The sequence below is a fragment of the Paralichthys olivaceus genome, chromosome 3, assembly GCF_024713975.1.
Source record: "Paralichthys olivaceus isolate ysfri-2021 chromosome 3, ASM2471397v2, whole genome shotgun sequence".
NCBI classification, from domain to species: domain Eukaryota; kingdom Metazoa; phylum Chordata; class Actinopteri; order Pleuronectiformes; family Paralichthyidae; genus Paralichthys; species Paralichthys olivaceus.
Window position 1 is genome coordinate 12293242 of NC_091095.1, and position 20691 is coordinate 12313932.

At 40.5% G+C, this 20691-nt stretch overlaps 1 protein-coding gene across 1 annotated transcript in view; it reads left to right on the plus strand.

Annotated features, from left to right (window-relative positions):
- The window catches only part of p3h2 (prolyl 3-hydroxylase 2), a 59395-nt gene that overhangs the window by 37065 nt on the left and 1639 nt on the right, over positions 1-20691 (plus strand). Inside the window, exons 2-14 of the mRNA XM_020081408.2 lie at positions 7028-7180; positions 7534-7723; positions 11122-11253; positions 13003-13130; positions 15757-15846; positions 16327-16367; positions 17523-17614; positions 17755-17882; positions 18071-18166; positions 18741-18891; positions 19266-19383; positions 19511-19586; positions 20062-20202. Of these exons, the coding sequence (XP_019936967.2) occupies positions 7028-7180; positions 7534-7723; positions 11122-11253; positions 13003-13130; positions 15757-15846; positions 16327-16367; positions 17523-17614; positions 17755-17882; positions 18071-18166; positions 18741-18891; positions 19266-19383; positions 19511-19586; positions 20062-20202 (1536 nt within the window). The remainder of the gene's footprint in view (positions 1-7027; positions 7181-7533; positions 7724-11121; positions 11254-13002; positions 13131-15756; positions 15847-16326; positions 16368-17522; positions 17615-17754; positions 17883-18070; positions 18167-18740; positions 18892-19265; positions 19384-19510; positions 19587-20061; positions 20203-20691) is intronic.

Genomic DNA, 20691 nt, shown 5'->3' on the forward strand with positions numbered 1-20691 from the left:
ACATTGTCCATATTTGGGCCTTTTACGTGTTGGTCTACTTGCTAATTCCACATTTCCCTGTTTGTGTGTGGAACGCATATTTTGAGAATCATTCATCTTATTGTCTTCACACTTGGCATGTGTTTCACTAAGAGCCTAAGAAAAGTGCAGTGTTGAACTTGGTGCGATCTGGACATGTGAAACATTTAATAATAATGAAATCTGAATAAACCAGACCAGTGCTCTATAGCAGCAGTGGCCAATTTAAGTGACGCTTTCATGGTCGATGGCAACGACAGCTGATTTTCCCGTTGGGGGTTCTGCTTACTAAGTCCAGCTTCACTGAACTTTGAATAATCAGGTGAACAGCTCTTTGTGCAGCAGCGGTGGTGCAGCTTCAGGGTTCTGTGGACTGAGTCCTGACGCTGGACTTTACTCACCACGGCTCTATTACTGCAGGTCACTTCTACAGTTTCATAAAGAAAGCTGCCATCGGCATCACCACAGGCAGAGCAAACAGCCCATTCGTCTTAATAAAAATATGCATGATTTGTCTTGTACCATATTTTGCTGCAGCGTCTCTTTTCATCCTCTGTCTTGGCCAGTCTCTGACAAAGCTCAGTCTTCACTCATTGGTCAGCTGGCCCATTCTTTTGTGAATGGTCAGCCACTAAGAGCTGCCTGAAATGTCACGCCCCTCACTAAGAGGCTTTTTGATCAGCTGTGCTCTAACCTTGGAAACAATGGCGTTGGTTCTGCTGGACTGTTTTGAGCCAAAGTTATGTTACTTGGTGGTGTATTGAAAAAAGGCAGGAATGCAAACATTTCAGGCTCTTCGGGGCAGAGTTATGTGTGGGAGAGAAAACCTCCCTTTACTGCAGACTGACCTTTATCACTTAATAGACCTTTTACATGCCCAAACACAGCAGTATGAGCTATATATGAATATATATAAAACCGGTTAAATATTTCCAACTACTGCAAAAAAAAAAACTTTCCAAACAATTTTCACTGGAATCCAGCCTGAAAATAGCAGGAATGGTGTGGGTGTGCACCAGTGAGTCCAAGGATTATTAGAGTTCAAAACACAGCACAGATCATTTTATGACATTAAGACAGGATTTTAAGAACCTAGTTTGAGGACACAGAGGAGAGAGCTCCCTGTGTTTTAACCTTAAACTCCTCCACGTGTGGTCGTGTTGAACTGCAGCACCTCTTGTGGACACCAATAACGTGAACACAAACCTCTGTCTACATCGCTCGTTTCCTAACCTCTTGAGAATTGTAGAAACACCTTCAAACAGCTCGTCTCTTCAGTATTCAGTCCAGCGGTTGCCAGGTTTGACCACTTGTTGCCAGCTCTTCAGTCATTTTTGGGTGGTATGCTCTTCCTCGGACAAGTTGTCTGTGTAAGTCTCTGCAGGCCTGTAAGTAGCCCTGAGATCTGTGCTTTTTGTCACAAACATCATCTCTGCATTTGTGGCGCCAGACCAGGCCCATTAACATACCTGTGAATCAGGCAGGAGGCCTGGAGGAGAAAGGCATGCAAATGTACATTTGGCTTGGCACCACTCTGGGCCCACATCAAGAGCGTGGCACGGCGGTCCAGCAGCTCAGACACAGGTTGCTCTTTAGCGAGGAGGGCAAACCGAGGGCTCAGACTGAGTGCTAGTGTTTTTCATCTCTGCAGGTGCTGCTGTGAAATTCATGTGGCAAGAGAAATGTTACAAGACGTGCACCTCTGGATGAAGATTGGCTTTTCATGGCCAGTTTTAGCGTTGCTGTGATTTTAAATCCTGTCGTGTTTCATGTCAAAATTCATCGACAGAGTTTAGATGAAGTATTTTTGCTGTGTAGAAGTTCTCTATTTGTACATTAACCCTTTCAACTCCGCCAGTGCCACACCGGCATCTTCAAATGTTTCAAATCTCTAAAACCTTTAACATCATCACGTGTCAATAATGCAACAAACATAAAATATAATTGATCCAAACATTCTGTAAGTTGTTTGAAATATGTATAATTTTAATTTGAGATTTTTCTCTGATCCTCTCCCTCCGTCTCTGGTGCCACCGTACGTTATCAACACATTTTGCAGCTCACGTAACGAAACTTAATGATGTCGTAATGAGCCTACAGTGTCATTAGGTGGAAGGCAGGTCTTTGCTTTCTGTTGAGAAAAGAAGACATGCTGCAACTATTATGTTTTTTTTATTTTAGAGCAATTAAACAGGGTCATAAAACAATATAATCTCACGCAGCCATTCAGGGGCTGATCACGGGAGCTCAGTTTTCAGAGGGTTGACACTGTGGTTAAAACTTTATGATTAACAGTGTATGAAAACAGTTTCCCAGGAAAGGGGAAAACAGATTTTCAAAACGATAGAGAAACATTGTGTTGATCAAAATGTTGTTACTATTTCAATATGTTGATTTGTAGCTCTTCCTTTAATATGTATGATTTCATGATTAGTTGACTGTATTATTACTTATTATTTTCTCCTCAGAGGGAAGTCATTTTGACTTACCCATGTTTCTGGGCTGAACTGTTTTCCATTACAACATTCACTGTAATGGCAAACTCACTTCATGGCCATGATTGATTTCTGCTGAGGTGGTGTTCCAGCCTTGCACTCTGCTCACCTTGATTTATGAACATGTGTTTTTAATTCAGAATCCCCAAGTTATTGTTTTTGACAAGTTGATGGAGTAGACACTCAGAAATCCTCCAGGTTGAATTATCTGTCTCCATAAAGTAACAGTTATGTTCTTGTATGTGTGAGCTCGGCTGCTGTAAATCTATTATTTCTAGTTTAGAACATATACTTTTTGTTCACCTGGTGTCCTCACAGTTTTCAAGCCCCAAAACTGAGTGCAGTGGCCCTGTTTGGAAACAATGACACCCACCTTTGCCTTCTTGATTGAGTTTTTTAATGCACAACTAGACTACCAGCAGTGAATCAAACAAATTACAACCATTGCTAACACTTTGGGACTGGTGGTATGATGTGTCCACTACACAATAATGTCTCAGGATAATAAGAGAGCAAGACTTCCCATTAAGTAGTTAATGTTTAACGTTGCCAGACTATAAGACTTGGAAGCACAGTTTTAGCCTTTTATAGGGGACATTTTGTCAACTGTCACAGTTGCCCCATAGGATTGAATTGTAGCCACCACTGCTAATTGACGCTGGACAGATTCCATACATTTTTCTAAGTACCATTCATTTACACACCCACAATTGTAAACAAAGGGCCCAGGTTGATTAATACCTGAATTCCTCTTGAACAGTTCCACCTGCTCATAGCAACCAAGTAAAGAAATCACTGGTTTTCCTTTTTTGCAGTCGCTTTTCCTAATTTGTGGTATTTTGTGCAACTAAATAACCAACAGGAAGCAGATCGTCTCCCAAATCTGCTTCCTGTTTGCAGTCATGCACATGTCCAGACAATGTACAGTGGTCATGGTTATTAAATTCTCATCTGGTGCATTCATTTCCTGAACCAGACCCTAGATTTGTCTTCTTCTGCTGACTCAACTGTTCCTGAACATATGATAATTATTTTTGCACATCGGTACATGAATTCCCCACGATGAAGGAGGAGGAAGTCTCCTGTGTTCAAGGTTTCCCCGCGTTGTGGGTTTCTTGTCTCAGGACAATAGATCTGGCAGAAGCTGACCACAGCTGCTTGTGCTTGTGTGGTGGACTGGAGTTATTTCCCTCCCCCTTCCTCCAGCTGATCCTCTGAACTGAGCCAAGCAGTCCCCGCGGGGCTGAGGGCAGCCAGGGATGGAGGAGGAGGGGGAGGCAGGTGAGAGCAGACTGCAGAATAACTTCCCCTTCACCTCCTTCCTCCTTAGCCTGTGCGATCTTTGCTGTTTAGTCAAAACATACAGTATCAACAGATGATATCAATTCCAGTAAAGTCATTTGGGCAATAGCTGCGTTAGGAATATTGTTCTCCCTGAATGATGTGGGGGAGACTCTGTGAGGAATGCATCAATTAGAGGGAAAAAAACTCAGATACACATTCACTGATTTCATCAGTCTAATGCATTCCAGGTTTTACTGTGTCTGCATTAGTGAGTGATTTATGCACATCTTTCCTAAGTCCTGTTGCAAATCGGTTTTTACTTGGCACATTTACATTTGGTCTGTGCAGTTTGTTTTCCTGTTAATCCTGCTGATTGCTGAGATTCATTTCATGCTGCATGATCGTCTGATTCAAGACATTTGAACATAACCATCACTGGTGGCCGACATACAGGTTGAGTTTTTTATTGGATGTGGTCAAAGTACAACTTATTTTATTTTATTAGTTTTTTCACTTATATTCTATGTTTTGGTAATATCCTTGTCACAGTTTATCTTACATGCTGCTAATAATTAAACTTGATTGACATCGGTGCACCTGAAATATGAAACTAAGGCCTCAAGGTTGGAGTGGTATCCATGTATGACAAAGTGTATATTACACATATTTACCCTCATGTTGTTTGGACGTGGTGCATCATTCTCACCTCAGCTATTTTAATCCATTCTCTAGCTCCCAGAGGCAATTGTGATGCCTTACATTCAGTATCTCATAAAACATGTCATGAAGCTCACATGAAATCATTAGAAACTAGACGGTAGCGCTCTTCATCCCCTGGTGGTTGGTGGGTGGTTGATGCTGGGTGTGTCCCGGTGGCTCCAGCCAGATGATGTGACCAGGAATGCGCCCGTCGCCTCCTCACACTCTGGGGCCTTTTCTAGTGCAACCAAGCATGTCCACGCTCTCCATGGGCTCCTCTCTCCTGCCTCCCCTGTTACCACATGAAAGAGACTCACAGGGAGTTATTCTCCAGAAAGGAGTGGGGAGAAAGAATTTCTGCTTCTTTTATCGCAGCAGTCCCGTTTCTGATTTATGATGCATTGTGCAAACTTTGTGGAAATAATGTGCCTCCTCCATAAAGAACAAAAGGACTATTTATCTGGATGGGAAACTTTGATGAATGTGGGAATTCCCACATTTTTATTTTTGCTAATACATCCTCTTGAAAATAACACAAAGAGAACAAAGCTTTTTGATGTCACAAGTGTCTTTCCCATCACATGTGACTCTTTGCTGAGTGGTTTAACAGAGGGGTGAGTGCGCCTCACAGTCAGTGATGTTTAGTCAGCCAGGCAGGACAGAGAGAGAGGCTGTGACACTTTGACCTGCTTTAAGTTTGCACCTGCAGAGTTAATGTTGAGATATTCAAACCTTCATTAGAGGGAAGGGACTGTGTTGCTGCTTTTACCTCTTTTTATGTGTCTTTTATCATCTCTCAATCACCCTTTTACTCTCCATTGTGCCCTGCTTGCTTCATCTTGCTCTGTCCTACTTTGAACAAAATGTAATTCAAGCTTGATATTTCACAGTTTTGCCATAAACGTATTTACAATTAACTATTAATATAAACAGCAATACATATATTATATTGAGCTTGAATTAAGAAATGAACATATTTTTGAAATATAAACATAATGCATGTTTGTTTCTGCATTTCCTACTCTGTGAAATAAGTTGTTATATCAGTACATAAACACTGATACTGATATGCCTGTAAAAAGCTAATATCAACCATTTTTATCGACCAGCTGAATCAGTCTGGATCTTGTACTGAGAACTAATAGGAGAAGAGAAAAGAGCAAACTGTCATGTAACAGAAGTAACAGTGTAACCGACTCTGTTTTTGGGGTTGTGTGAGGTGGAGTCAGTTCAGGTTATTGTGTAACCTGTCCATGTCGCGGGTTAGGATCTTATCTCAATGGAATCAGACATGTTGTGAAGGTCACTCTCTTACGGAACAACCTTTTTTAGAGGACTAAAGACCATCGTAAAAAAAGGCTACAAGACACAAGCTCACAGCAGACATCTGGAATCTTCATCTCTCAGGATGAACCCACATGTGTTGTGTGAAACCAGAGAGTTGTGGTTCACCTGCTTTTTGATGTTATGGGACAATCGCTTCACTGATGTCTGAGGATGTTTGATGTGTAGTGGGATGTGTTGGGTTGTGGTGGTTTTATAGGAGGCTGCCTGTGCTGTGTCTGTATCGCAACCATGAAGGAGAAGTAGAAGCTGAGGGAGAGCGTGCAGCAGTCAGAGATGACAGACACTTGGAGTCGATTGAATGTGATTTGTGATTTGTGTAAATATTTGAAGTTCACTACAAAGCAATGGATCCTTCATTTGTCCAGAAGTATATCCCATAAAGGTTTAAGATGTTTATGAAGTAATCAATTTCAGATTTATTATGTATGATTATGTTGACATGTCTCTTTTCTCTCCTGTCTGTGTTGGATGTGTTTCTCAGGAAGTAGACAGCATTCCTATTGTGATTTCTTCATTCTAATACTCCCAACACTCATCTATCAGATTAGCTGGAAAGATCAGAGCTCTCCCTATGACATGATATGAATGTGAACAGGCTGTCACTGTAAATCTGCTCATTTTTTCCTCTGGTCTGATAAACCAAATTCAGCTACATCAGTCAAGTTCCTTCAGGAAATGCTTTACAGAAATAATTCAGATTGTGTTTTTTCTTTTACGTCCAAAAGCAGATAAACTTCAAGATTCAGAGTTAAACATTGATTTTGTCAAAAAAACTTTTGACATATTTTAATGATGAAGATGTGCCACTTTGGTTCTGGTGAAACTGGGAAAATCGAGTTTCACATATTCTAATGCAAACAAGAATGGCACTCATACTTCTTTGCCAAGGCCCAACAGTCCTCTTATCAACATTTAAATCAACTACATTTAAATTCACTAGATGTGAATTTTTATTTGGTTCTGCACCAAATTACACACTCCTAAATATCAGTCCCCTTAACATGTCTGATTTATTTCATCAAGATCCATGAATTATTCTCTGATCTAAGAGATAATTGAAAATGCCAAAAAACACAATTTTAAAGAAAGTTAAAAAAAAAATCCCAGATCTGTCCCCTGCACAACAGAGAAACACAGTTTTTCATGTTCTCTTCCCTTCTCTCTCTCTCTCTCCATGTCTGCAGTTGAAACAGCCTGAAAAAGCAGCAGCGGCCGCCCACACCTACTTCCAGGCCAATCCAGAACATGTGGAGATGGGTCACAACCTGGAGCAGTACAAAGACCTGCAGGGCGTCGAGGAGGATCACTTTGTGGACCGAGAGGCCCGGCCTCACCAGGTAAGCTTAAATAGAATCTTAACATTGCTGATAATATAAATTTGCGACTCTGCACCTTCTTTTTATTCATCTTCTTTGTTTTTTATTTCTGCAGTTAGCTGCTGTGCAAATATCCTCTGGAAACGATATACAGTACATTTCCTGTTGATTCTAAACAAAGACTTAATGTGTGCTGGAGGATTTACAAAAGCTTTTATGAGGAGGTTACATGTTTATGCACAGTGTTTAAAATGTGTTAGAGAACAATAAACTGATATTTACTCAAAAGTCAGTGATAACTAGCTTTGCTGAACCTAAGGTCATACAGTATATTGTCATCCCAGTTTTCTCATTCTCTTCTCCTCCACCTGCAGCACTCCTTCACAGCAGCAGTGAAGTTGTATGGCAGTGGTGACTATGAGGGCGCCATCACTTTGTTTGAGGAGGCTCTGGTGGAGTATTATAAAGCAGACGTGGAGTGTCGGGCCCTGTGCCAAGGGCCACAGAGGTTTGAGGGCCACGATCACCTCCGCTACCGTTACAGCCTCCATGAACTCATATCAGGTAAGAACTCAAGAGTTTTAATTGAATAGAAAACAGTCAGCACAGGACATGTCTTTTCTATAGAATCTGAAGTATGGAATTAGGGGACTCATCCGTCCTTCCCTGGGTCACTTAAGACTTTGCAATTGGTTTAACATCAAAGTGGAAGGCTGTTAGGGACTGATCTATTCCAGTTGGAATAGATCACACAGCATATACACCACATGCCTAAGGTTCCTAAGAACACATACTTGCCAGGAAAGGCCATGAAAACACTAAACTAAGGCCTTTAACAGAGCTGCACATATACTCATAGAACTGCAGTTACACCCGGTAACTACTTTAAGTAAAGGTCATTTACAGCGTATATGTATGTAACTTCTTCAACATGTCAAGGTTGAAGTTCTGATAATAGGTGGCGCTAGTTTACCAACTCATGGGAGTGTGTTAACAAAATGAACAGGAAGGACTTTGCTCACCTCCTGCTTGTTGCAACCCAGAGATGCCCACCAAAAAAGAAATATAAACAGTTCGTCACAGTCAGGCTTCAAATTATTTGCTCAATATTTGTTTATGTCAGTCGCCAAGCTACTCCTGGCTCTCCTTATGTAGAAATACAGAGATTCATGTGTCAGCACTGACTTGAAATTCCTGGTGATAAAAAGGTGTAAATAAACAACTCACACTAAAAGCTTCAGTGCAGATTCTTTGGTACGAATCTCGGCCTGGCACGGCAGCAGCTTGGGTGAGGGTTGATTACGTGTTATGATTGGCCAGTGAGATCAGTCCCAGCATGTTCTCATGAGCACCCCCGATACCAGGAACAAAGAAAAGGTTGGTAAAAAGACGGACAGGAACAAAACAAACACTATGGATTGTTTCTATGGTCCAGCAAAGCAGAAGCTTGATGACCCTTCCATGTTAAAATGATACTGATCAGTTTTCTTTTTCTGTGGTAATAACACTTCTCAACATTAACACTTTGATTTGTGGTTGGATTGTGTCCCAACACTCTCTTGTATTATTAAATTAGTTGGAAAACTGATTGCGGAAAAGAACGGAGCAGTTCTTTTTGGTTATAACATATTTCAATTTGGACGCCGCTCAGTGTGTTGGGTCTTCGTTTTAACAGCTAAGACGTCAGTATCCTACATTTCCATTAAGATTTGAGCCACAGTGGTGAAGACTTATGGTTCGTACCGCTGCCAGCTGATCTGTCTCACTGCCCAAACCCATTTACTTTGGGAGTACTGAGCTTACACTGTATGTTCTAACAAACTCTCCAGAATACATTAAATGCAGGTGCAGCATGGAAATGTAAAAATTAGTTTTACAGAGTCTCTTAGAAATAAATCAAATTATTGAAAAAATTGGGAATAATACCAAGAAAGATTGGCCAAGCCCCAGGTGGCGCGGATGTATTGAGTTATATCCTCTGTTGTTTAAAACTATTAGCTGAGCTGTGTGTAGTTAGCTGTGGGATTTGGTAGACGTGCTCCATTATCATTCTCGACAGTCCAGGAAAACATCCTGAGTCAGAGCCAGGAACGCAGCCTGAGTGCAGCCGACATCAGATGAGTCACCAGAGGAGTCACTGCCACTTCTGTCTCTTCTCCACCTCTGCTCTTTTTACCTGAGCTTAACCTTGTTTCTTTACTGCAATAGTGCAACTGAAGTGCTTTTTCCTGAATTCATTTGTTCCAGTTAAAAATAGGAAAACTTTGAAATCTCCCTAGAATTAGATCTACAATATGTTTGTTGTTACTGTGTCTGTGTTTGCTCATTCTCTAGGTTTAGAGTTGTCTTTCGGACATCTACATTCAATTCATGTAAATTAAAACTCAGTATACAGTTTAATAGGTACAACATGCACTATAGATGAGACAAAAAGACAGCGGTCATGAAGTTGAGGACATATTTTTATGTGAAATGTAAAATTAAATGCATTTTAACCGATATATATCGATCATGCTCTAGTAGACGTGCACCTCTCTGAGTCTCCTGTGTTTTCTCTCCCTCTGCTGCAGCCATGTGTCCTGAGCAGGTCAGAGCAGTTTGATCAACTACACTTCCAGAGAGAAAAGCTTCTTCTTTATTTTGCACCCCAATGTTAGTCATACAGCTGTAATGAGCTTCATAAATAACACACACTAATCTCACATTTTGAGTGATGTGTTATTTCATTATGTTAAGAACATGGTGTGGAGTCAGCACTGTAGCTGTCTGTGGTTTTAAACTATCTTCCTGCACGTTTGATGTGGAGATGCTCGTATCCACAGAGAAACACTTCAGCACCAGATGATAATTACGAGGTTACACTTACACAGCAACTTTGGTCCGGGGTGCTCGTGTTGACATAAGTCAGGCCTCTCTCTGGAAACCAGTTGTGTGCAGTAGCCGCAGCTTAATTGCTGACAAGTGTGCTTTGTCTCAGTACGGCACAGTTGCAAAACACTGAAAAGACAGGGAATTACTTTTGGCCCAGCTTTGTTTTACTTACAATCAGAGGATTGTTTTCCACAGCAGAAACAGCTTTACATTCTCCAGGATTCTATCCTGACACAACTCAGATCCCTGCTCTGCTTAGACTATTGAAGAAATTGAAACTGACCGCAGGTCTGTTGTCTGAGAGTGAGGAGAAGTAGAGCTGCTGCTGCTGCTCAAAAGTGACCCCACTATACATACACGCTCACACAAACAAAACACAAACGCATCATCCACTCTGCTGCCGGTCCTCATAAGGCCTGACATAAGGAAGTGATATGTAGCACCCACTGAAATCTGTCTTGTCGGAAGGATCAACAAACACCAGGATTTATCACCACTTGAACAACAACAGAGACATGAAAGCACTGTTCCTGTTTTGAGGAGAGAACAGTGTTTATTTGATAAATCTCACAGCAACAAGGAATGATATGATGCTGGGCTGCTTTTTTTTCAAGTTACACATTGCCCCTCAGCCAGAACTAGCCAACAGGAAACAAGACACATGGACCAATGATCAATTTTCAGCATCGGTTTAAAACACAACTCTTTGTTCAGAGGATCAATATAGAATAACCATTTTCAGACATGAACTCCAAATAATGTTTATTGTATATAGACTGTATACATTGAGCTTTATTTAAAAAAAAATTGAATGTAAATTTTATTTTACTGCAGATAGATGCTGAATATGCTCAATGTTTTTTTAAATAATTGTACCAGTCATGATATAGACACTAATACGTGGGGGACTTTTTAACCCTGTTTTAAGCAGCATTTATATTATCAAATTTCAACTGAATTTCATTCAAATTGCTGATAAGCTCTGACATCCAGCTCTGAAACTGACTATAAGCTTAAAAAGCCAAACACCAAACATTGGGAACAATATACCACCTTAAAGCTCCTTAATAATTTGAACTACTTTGTTCCAGATCACTTCACTCAGGTGCTGCACTGTGAACACGAGTGCGTCAGAGATCTCGCCACTCGGCCAGGCCGCCTCTCGCCCATGGAGAACTACCTGCCCCTGCACTACGACTACCTTCAGTTTGCCTACTTCCAGTGTAAGTCGCACCTTTTTAAAGATCTTTTTGTGTTTCATATTTTCAAGAATGTGAATACACCCACAGGTCATACACCTAAACACACACACACATGCACGTACATGAATCTCATGCTGACCACAGAGGTAAAGGCAGGTCAAGTCAGTAATGAGCCACACCCGGTTGTTTAGAAGTAGAACTTGGTTTCACTTCAAGTATTACTCATATTATCTGGTGTGTGTTTGTCTGGATGCCTTTTATAGGAGTGTATCGCGTCTGTGTGTTTGTGTGGACGTGAAAGAAAAGATTGCCTCAAGTTCCCTATTGTTGATGGATTCATGAAAAGAGTGCTGGTACGATAACAAAGCTTCGTTGGAAAGGACAGTGCACTGAGTGGTTCTGAGGTCACCAGATTATACTTCATGAGACATTAGCATGTGGCTCCAATAAAATAAAGTAGATCTGTGCAAACACACTGAGATCAGCCTTTGATTCTTAACAGCTGATGGGTGTGTGTCTGTCTTTGTGTGTGTGTGTGTGTGTGTGTGTGTGTGTGTGTCTGTCTGTCTGTCTGTCTGTCTGTCTGTCTGTCGGTCTTTGTTTGTGGGTGTGTGTCTGTCTGTCTTTGTGTGTGTGTGTGTATGTGTCTGTCTGTCTGTCTGTCTGTCTGTCTTTGTGTGTGTGTGTGTATGTGTCTGTCTGTCTGTCTGTCTTTGTTTGTGGGTGTGTGTCTGAGTTGTGCTTCTGATACATTTGTGATCAAAACTCATTGTGGGATGTCCATCAGCTCAGCTGGTTGATCGGGCACACGATGGAGGCGTCTGCAGATTCAGTTCTGTTTCTGCCCTTTTCTAAGCATCTTCCCACTGTCACGCTTAAACTCAGCCCTAAAAGTGCCAAAAATATGTTTAAAAAAAAAACAACACACTGTAACTGTTACATGACTTGAACTCTTTTTTAAAGATCACATGCCGTTATTTCCTGAAACCGCAGATGACTTCAAATCAGTGAGGAATTAAATGTTCAAGATCATAGGATGAAGGTCTACAAGCTTCAACTGAAAACAGTCAAAAACGTTCAAAAATATGTTCTCAGAAAATCTGTATTTTGATGGTGTTTTATGTGATTTGTAACAAGGATGTTCCATCAAATTCAATATTTAACACACATTGTTAGAACATTGTATGCTAAAACTTTAAAATCATCATGCTTGATATATGATTGTCTATGTGGTATATGTATTTTGACAGTCATGTTTTAAATAGGGAATACTAGACTGCTTCATTTTGCTACTATGCATGTTTGTTTATATCCAGTCTCTGTGCTGGCACAACCAGAGGCAGCATGTTTTTAAATGTGGTCTGTCCGTCTGAACACCATATCTCAGTAACATCTTTAGAGAATATCTTCAAATTTACATTAACTTGGATGCTACAGATAAAGTGTTTGATTTACTGGTTAAAGGTGAAGGTCATGCGACCTCACAAAACATGTTTCTGGTCTTGTGACTGTGCTATCTCAGGAATGTGTTGTGTGTGTGTGTGTGTGTGTGTGTGTGTGTGTGTGTGTGTGTGTGTGTGTGTGTGTGTGTGTGTGTGTGTGTGTGTGTGCTGTTTACACTATGCCAATATGTCTAGTTGATATCCCAGCATCTCTGTGCATAATAAAAATCTACACCTGGTGAGATCTTTGTCTGTGCGTGTGATAACAGCTGTTCCATTTTGTTCACAAACCCCTTAAGATGTTTTGTGTGTCTCTCTCTCTCCACAGTGGACAGACTGGAGGAGGCAATACAGTGCGCTCTGACCTACCTGCTATTCCACGAGGGAGAGGAGTTCATGACTGAAAACCTGGATTACTACAGAGAGGTGCTGGGACACGACAGCAAACCACGAAAGGTCAGGATCCGCTGTGGGAACATGGGGTGTCAGGAAGTGGATGGTTTCTTGTCCTCTTACTTTTCTCCGAAGCACATGTCAGTAAATAGATGTGCCAAGATTTTTCTGTTTTGAATATCAGTTTTACAAAATTGTTAAAAATGGTAAGATTGCTGTTGAACTAAAGCTAAAACTGCATTACAGCAATAAACATTAAAATATTTAAAAGACTGATATGAGGATAGAAAATAGATATTTAGAGAACTTATTTTAAATATCTGTAAAATTTTACCTTTCATAAAAAGCTGCTTCAAATATCAGGGGCCACGACATCAACAACAATTTGTTTTCCTTTTAGATTCAAGTTCAGTGGGTCAAACAGTTCGATGACCTAAACAGTTTGGATTAGTTTTTAGCAGGGCACATGCTTCCTTGTTCCTTTTGGAAATAACGACAATTCATAACATAAATACTATTTTTACCCCATGTTAATAAAACTGGAACACTGTGACCACATTTGTGGCGTCTGGCAGCAGAAACTTGAACACGCTGTGGATGATTAATTGAAAAATTCAAAATAGGAGGAAAGAGAATTAAAGATTTGTATAACAAGGAATGTGTGTAGAGACTCCAGAAAAATAAGATATGATAAGAGGAGAGGCTGGAGAGTGTGGATTGTGGATTTGAAGGAACGTGTGGAAAACGCAGCCGAGCCATTTGCTGTGTTTCTTGGATGAACTTGTTACTCACTGTTTGGCAGGAGTTGCCTTATAAAGTTTGTTTTTCACTTGTATATGTTCTCCATCCAGCTGGTGTTGGAAGGCCACTTCTGCTACTGGATGTGTTTACAGCATATTTTCGATCCCCTTGGGGCATGCTCATCATTATTTCTTTGCCCCCTTGTGTTTGTAACTCTGAGTGATTCAAGTGTTTGAGAAAATTAAATTAGCAAAGTCGTTAGACACTCCAGAACTGAAAATTGGCTTTTTCTAAACTGTGAGCTGCTTTGAAAAGTCAAACGGTGTCTTGTTTAAGTCCCAATTACACAACCTCCTTTTCCTAGAAAGCCTGGTACTCATTAGAGTGAGCGAGCAGGGCTCCCACCAGGACTGTGAATGTGGGAGTATGTGGGGTTGACACTGAATGTGTGTGTGCGTGTGAGATTAGAAGCTGAGAGCTGAAACACTGCAGTTCATGCTAATGTTTTTGGGCTTTTTTCCGCTCATAGCTCAGATTTTTCTCACCCTCGAGTCTTTCCAGTCCTGTCAGCTTACAGTAGACTTGTTGGCCCACAGTCTGCCTCTCCTCTCAGCGTCCTCTCTCCCTGCAGCCTCGGGGGGGTTCATTCACAGAGCCCTAGATCTCAGTGCCAGGCCCTCGCTGCCTCGCTGCCAAAGAATCCTGTCTTTCAGAAGGAAAAAGTCATGTCAAAGTGCCCACAGAAGTGCCTGGAACAATATGGGGGCTGTAGTATTACAAGTACCCAGTAATGCAAGAGAAGACTTTTCTTTTTCAAACCACTACAACCAAAATGTTATTGGTTTCATCTTGGCCTCCATCCTTAACTTCAGCCCCCTTCTCACAAACTGACTGAAATACACATGACAGGACGTGCGTAGTCTTGCAACACATTTACAGTGAATAGATGTACGCCTATAATAACTGTACCCACATATTGTCTGTCAGTCACATTACAAGATGAAAACATACACACATAGAGAATAGTGCCGTCATGCGCTGGGCAATAGAACAATATCAGTAATCTTTCCAATATATATTTTTTATCAATAGCAAAATAACACAGGTTCAATATATATCGATATATTGCTAATATTCATTGTGAGGATGTATAACACACAATTGATCTACATCAGATTTAAAATGTTTTATTTGTTTCACTCAGTCCGCATCAGTCCTCAAACCTAAAATAAATTATTATGTGACATTTATCATGATAATTATCGATATCGACTGATATGAATATGATATGATATTCTTATCTTGATATAGGTTTTGTCCATGTTCTAAGAAATAAAATACAAAAACACTACTTACTTGTTACAGTAAAATTAAGATTTAAAACATTTAAACTTTTAATATCATTGTAGGTTTTGGCCTATGCAACAGACTGAATGTAAAATCTAAAACAAACACACCTCCTGTTTCTCAAATTCTAAAAAAAATGTTGGTTTAGGCCTGAGTAACATATATTTGTGAAGTGAATGAGTCAGGACAGAAGCACCCTGGAGTAGTTTGGAAAAGTTGAGCTTTGATGGATGAAAGATAAAGATTAAACCATTACCTATGTATGCTCAAAAACAATGCAGCCATTCTCTCAATTAACATAAAGAAGGCCCTTAGTTCTATTTGAGAGGGATTGCGGAAAGTGTACACAGAAAAGAAAATAACAAACAGGACAAAATGAGAATGTTTGTGACTCCTCTACAAACAGAAGAACTGATGTAGTTGTAAGATGAAGGTGACGTTGTCTTGGCTAAACATTTGCACGTTATGCATCCTTCTCTTTATGGTACTGCAAAATATCTGATGTATATTTCTATCTTCAGTTGTTTTCATCCATCAAGGACCAAAGTTTACATTTAGCCCAATAATAACTGATCTACATGTTGTGTGTGTGTGTTGACAGAAAGCTGCGTGGTACCTGCGGAGGCACAAACAGGAACTGGAGCTGCTGCTGATCGGCAGCGATACCATGGGTGTGGAATTTACTGAAGGGGTGAGTTAGCAGAATACAACTTAATCCTCATGTTAGTGTTCATCATCGACTATTAACTAAAAACTTAACGCAGCCTGTGAGAGCTTATTGTCAGACCAGCGTCCTTTAATTCTCAGTGACTTAGTGATTTAACAGGCAGTTACTGGTAAACCAGTCCACATGTGTCTAATGCAGAGCAGATCTGTGTGTAAACAGTCTCAATGTGCGACTGCTGCCAGCTGAGTCAAAGCAGGGTAACAGGTGTCTGGCACCGATGCCCTCCACCACTGTCTTCTCATTAAACAGCGACACCTACTGGTCATATTCGTTTGTGCCAAAAACCACATTTCTTTGTAGAAAATCGAAACCGTCACATATAATCTGATAAATTAGCCAAATCATTCCCCTGGAGACATCTTGTTGTAATGATTTACTTTTAACGCTTTTGGTGATGAAAAACGAAAATTGCAAAATAAATATTTCCCTTTTTTTTTCTTGCAGAATTACTGGAGCAGCCCGGGTGGAAGAGACAACTCAAACAGGTAAAAACAAAAATCATTGCAGCTGTAAAACTGTAAAACAAGTTTCCTCTGTTTTAACAACTGCATATGCAACTCTTAAAACTTTAAAGAAGCTATGATCAATAATTTTTTTGCAACAAATCAAATAGTGTGGGGGAGTCTCTCTTACTGATGACCATGCAGAGAATTATCTCCAAACTCTGATGTTTTCACTCCATGAGATTTACGCCATCTTGTAGCTCTTTGTTTTGGTTTTCTGGTTTTCATTGGTCTGGGTTCAGCCTCACTGTTCTCACAGAACAGTGAGGCTGGCAGCTGTTGTCAGTTAAAAAAAAATCACCCAAAGTGTAGACAAAGTTAGACGAGCGGGGTGATCATAGTGGAGCATTAGGCTGCAAAGAGCCAGATGTTTCCTTTAGAGTTAGTGGAGACCACAGCAGAAATAAATAGAATATAGAACTTAGCCTGATTCACAACTTAAAAAAAAAAACAATAACTTTGCTCAGCATCTGCTGAATCTGTTAAAAGCAACTGTTTGTCTACAAGTTGCTGTTTTAACTTACAGGGGGATAATATGTCATCATTTTGTTCACAGCTTTGTCTCGCTGCCTCCAATTGACTAAACAATCTGTTGCTCACTGAAAGTTTAAAGGAGACATGTTATGCTCATCATCAGGTTCATCATTTAATTTTGGGTTTTTACTTTAAAAGATTTTCATGCTCTAATGTTCAGAAAAGACATCACTCTCCTCATACTGTCTGTTGCTGCTGCTCCTCTTCTCAGCCTCTGTCTGAAACAGTTTGTTTTAGCTCCTGTCTCTTTAAGAGATAAAGCCCAGTCTGCTCTGATTGGCCAACTGGATCACTCTTGTGTGATTGGACAACAGCTTCCAGCGCTTGTAGGACTAGGTAGACTAGGTGTGATGTCACATGACACCCGGAAATATGGACCGGATTACTCATGAGGCTTTTCAGGAGCTTTAGTGGAATAGTGCTCTCAGTGGGGGAGAGGATATTGTGCTTTTTAACTCTGCAGACCTTTTACATTCACTGAAAAACCTATAACACCCCTGAAAGGAAAGAAAATTAAAAAGCACAATATCCCTTCTTTAAAGTGTAAATATCATAATTTGGCTCCTCACAACAACATGTATTTTCTGTCGTGTGCTCTTTCAGGATTCCCTCTGGTACAGACGGCTGGCTGGAGTACGTCCCTCTCTCGGACAAGAGGAACGTCACTGTTGTTGTTCAGCAGCCACTCAAAGAAGGTAAATCTCCAGTGCATCCAGAGCCAAAAGGAAATTTAAGTGGTCCGGTTGAGTCTTGAGCTTTTATGTAAATCTTCTGTGACCGGAGTGATTGAGGTAACATGTTGCACTCTTTAAATGCTGCTCTGTGATCTGTGTAGGTGGCCCCTTGGTGTACGACAGCGTGCAGCTGGTGCAGAACTCTGCGGCCTTGAATGGGACCCAGCGGGTGCTGCTGGATCATGTTATATCTGAGCAGGAGTGTGCGGAGCTCACACACCTGGCACATGTGAGGCCATTACACAATATTAATGAAATGAGAGCTTTAAATCACTGCAACTGTCAGAAACAATGATTAATCTTACGCTGCAGTTTTTTAATTCCTCTTCAGATTGAAAATTACAGTTGGCTTCACATGAATAATGTTTGAACCTGTTCTAACAGAAATGTAACTCTGGCTGTATTCTTGTCTCTCAGGCTGTCACCATGGCAGGAGACGGTTATAGAGGGAAGATGTCTCCACACACTCCCAACGAGAAATTTGAAGGAGCTACTGTTCTCAAAACCCTGCAGGTACAATAACTGCTGAAAAGAAACTTTGTTTAAATAGTGTCACTCAGTAGAGCGCAAACCTACGTTCAATAATCCTTCACCAAATTTCACACACTCATAGATATGAGTAATAGATTAGACATGTAACAGAACACTTTAAACACTTTTATTTACGCAAAAGAAAAAGTCAGACAGAGATGAAGATATGATATGAGCTGATATGACAATTGTATTTTTAATGATAGTGGGTTTGCTTGATTGTCAGTAATGTCAGTATATGTGAGGAGGCATATTGTGTATCTAAGAAATCAGGTTGTAATCCTAATCCACGATCCAGGATGATTAATTATTTACTCTTGAATCAAACCTATTAATTATCATCTAAGCATGTTTTTGGGCCTGTAGTTGATCATCAGTTGGGGAAAAGTGTTGGATCTAAAGCTGAGAAGTCAAAATTCAACTGAGCTGATCGTGTTTACCACTTCTGGAGCTTTATCTTAGACAGAATTCAGTAAAATGTCTCCACTGTGCATTTGTTATCTCCTCATAGTCTGAGTGCATCTTTACAGTCAGTGTTGTTTCCTCGTCCCTGCAGTACGGCTACGAGGGCAGAGTGCCGATGAAAAGTGCTCGCCTCTTCTACAACATCAGCGAGCGAGCGAGACGCATCACTGAGTCCTACTTCCTGCTCAACTCCACCCTGCACTTCTCCTACACACACCTCGTGTGTCGCACGGCCATCATAGGTCTCAAACACACACACACAAACACACACACACACACACACACACACACGTACTGTCACTTGATATTATGACTAAAACTGATAATCCTGTAAAGGGTTAAACAGCTCAATTGTAGACTGAGCTCAAATGTCTTTAATTTAATAATTACAGTGAACAGCAGTTGTCAGGGAAGCAGAGACTCTAAACACCAGCAGAGTAGATTGAAAAAGCTTACTTGCTATCATGTTCGAGAGGGTAGTGGTAGATTTAATATCCAGGAAGGAAACATCTCAATGTAGAAGGACATTTCCTGGATTCATTCATCACGTTATTTGCCGTTTAGATACTTTTTGTGTTTATGCTTTTTTGCGTCCTTTGTGTTTTTTTGCTCTCAGGCCAACAAGAACACAGAAACGACCTGAGCCATCCCATCCATGCTGACAACTGTCTGCTGGACCCTGAGGCCAATGAATGCTGGAAGGAACCACCAGCCTACACCTACAGAGACTACAGGTACAGTCAGGCTACTAGGTCAATGCACATGAAAGAAATACGTCTGCTTCACTCAGTTAAACATCGCTGTTTAATCCCTACACTTACTGTTGAGTCTGTGCTGTTCTTACTTTGCTTTTGTTTTCAGTGCACTGTTATATCTAAATGGAGATTTTGAAGGAGGGGAGTTCATATTCACAGAGATGGATGCCAAAACAGTCACAGTAAGTTGTTTCTCCTCAGGTATGATATGAGGAATATATTTACATATACGCAGATTATTATAGGTTATTTACAACACACAATCCAATTTACCAATATCAATGAAACCAAGTGACCATAGAACTAGAAAGGAACACAACAATCTCCATCAAGACCCAAAGGTTCATTAATATCCAGGAATTATTCCCTGGAAAAAACATGAAAAAGTTGAAAAACTATCTCAAAGAAAGCACCAAAAAAATCCTGGCTCTGCTCCCTGATTCCAATCTGCACCAAAGTTTTGCGGTATCTTCACTGACCCGTATTTTATCCTTCCACCAAGTTTCGTTGTAATCCATAAAGTTATTTTTTGTAATCTCCCAGCAAACAGATGGTGGAAGCATGACCTCCTTGGCAGAGCTAATAATTATGTTTCTGTGTCACTAATAACAACAGATTACAATAAGAACCCTGCTCCCTCTCTTCCATCCTCTCCAGGCCTCAGTGAAGCCCATGTGCGGCAGGATGGTGGGTTTCTCGTCAGGGGGAGAGAACCCTCACGGTGTGAAGGCCATCACCAGTGGGCAGAGGTGTGCTGTGGCGCTGTGGTTCACTCTGGATCCACTCTTCAGAGAAATGGTAAATACTTGGCAGCCATGTTGTCTCTGAGTAATAATGATCCACATTATGAATCCCATCATAGATCAAATTAAAGATATAGAAGTTATATTGCATTAAACATATTAGTATTATTAGGATTACTTTTTTTTTGCATTCAGGGAATTTCTCTAAACCAATCAGTTTATTTCTTACTTAATTTCCTAAAATATCCAAGGCAACAGTTATTCAGTACCTCAACCATCTAGACCAGGCAGTGTTAACCTTTCTTGCCATGTGTAAGAATCTTTTAAATCCGTTTTCATGGAGCAATGTCATTTCTTTCTTTTAACATGTGCTTTTTATTTTCCATAATTCATTTTTGCATTGATTCCCAAACGTTTTTGTGTCTGTGCTGTTTTAAACAGTTTTCTGTGTTTTTGTGTTTTTGTTTTCTGTCCCTGCTTGTATTTTATACATCAAACATTTTTTTATTTAATTCACTGACTGACAGAAGAGAAGCTGTAGCTA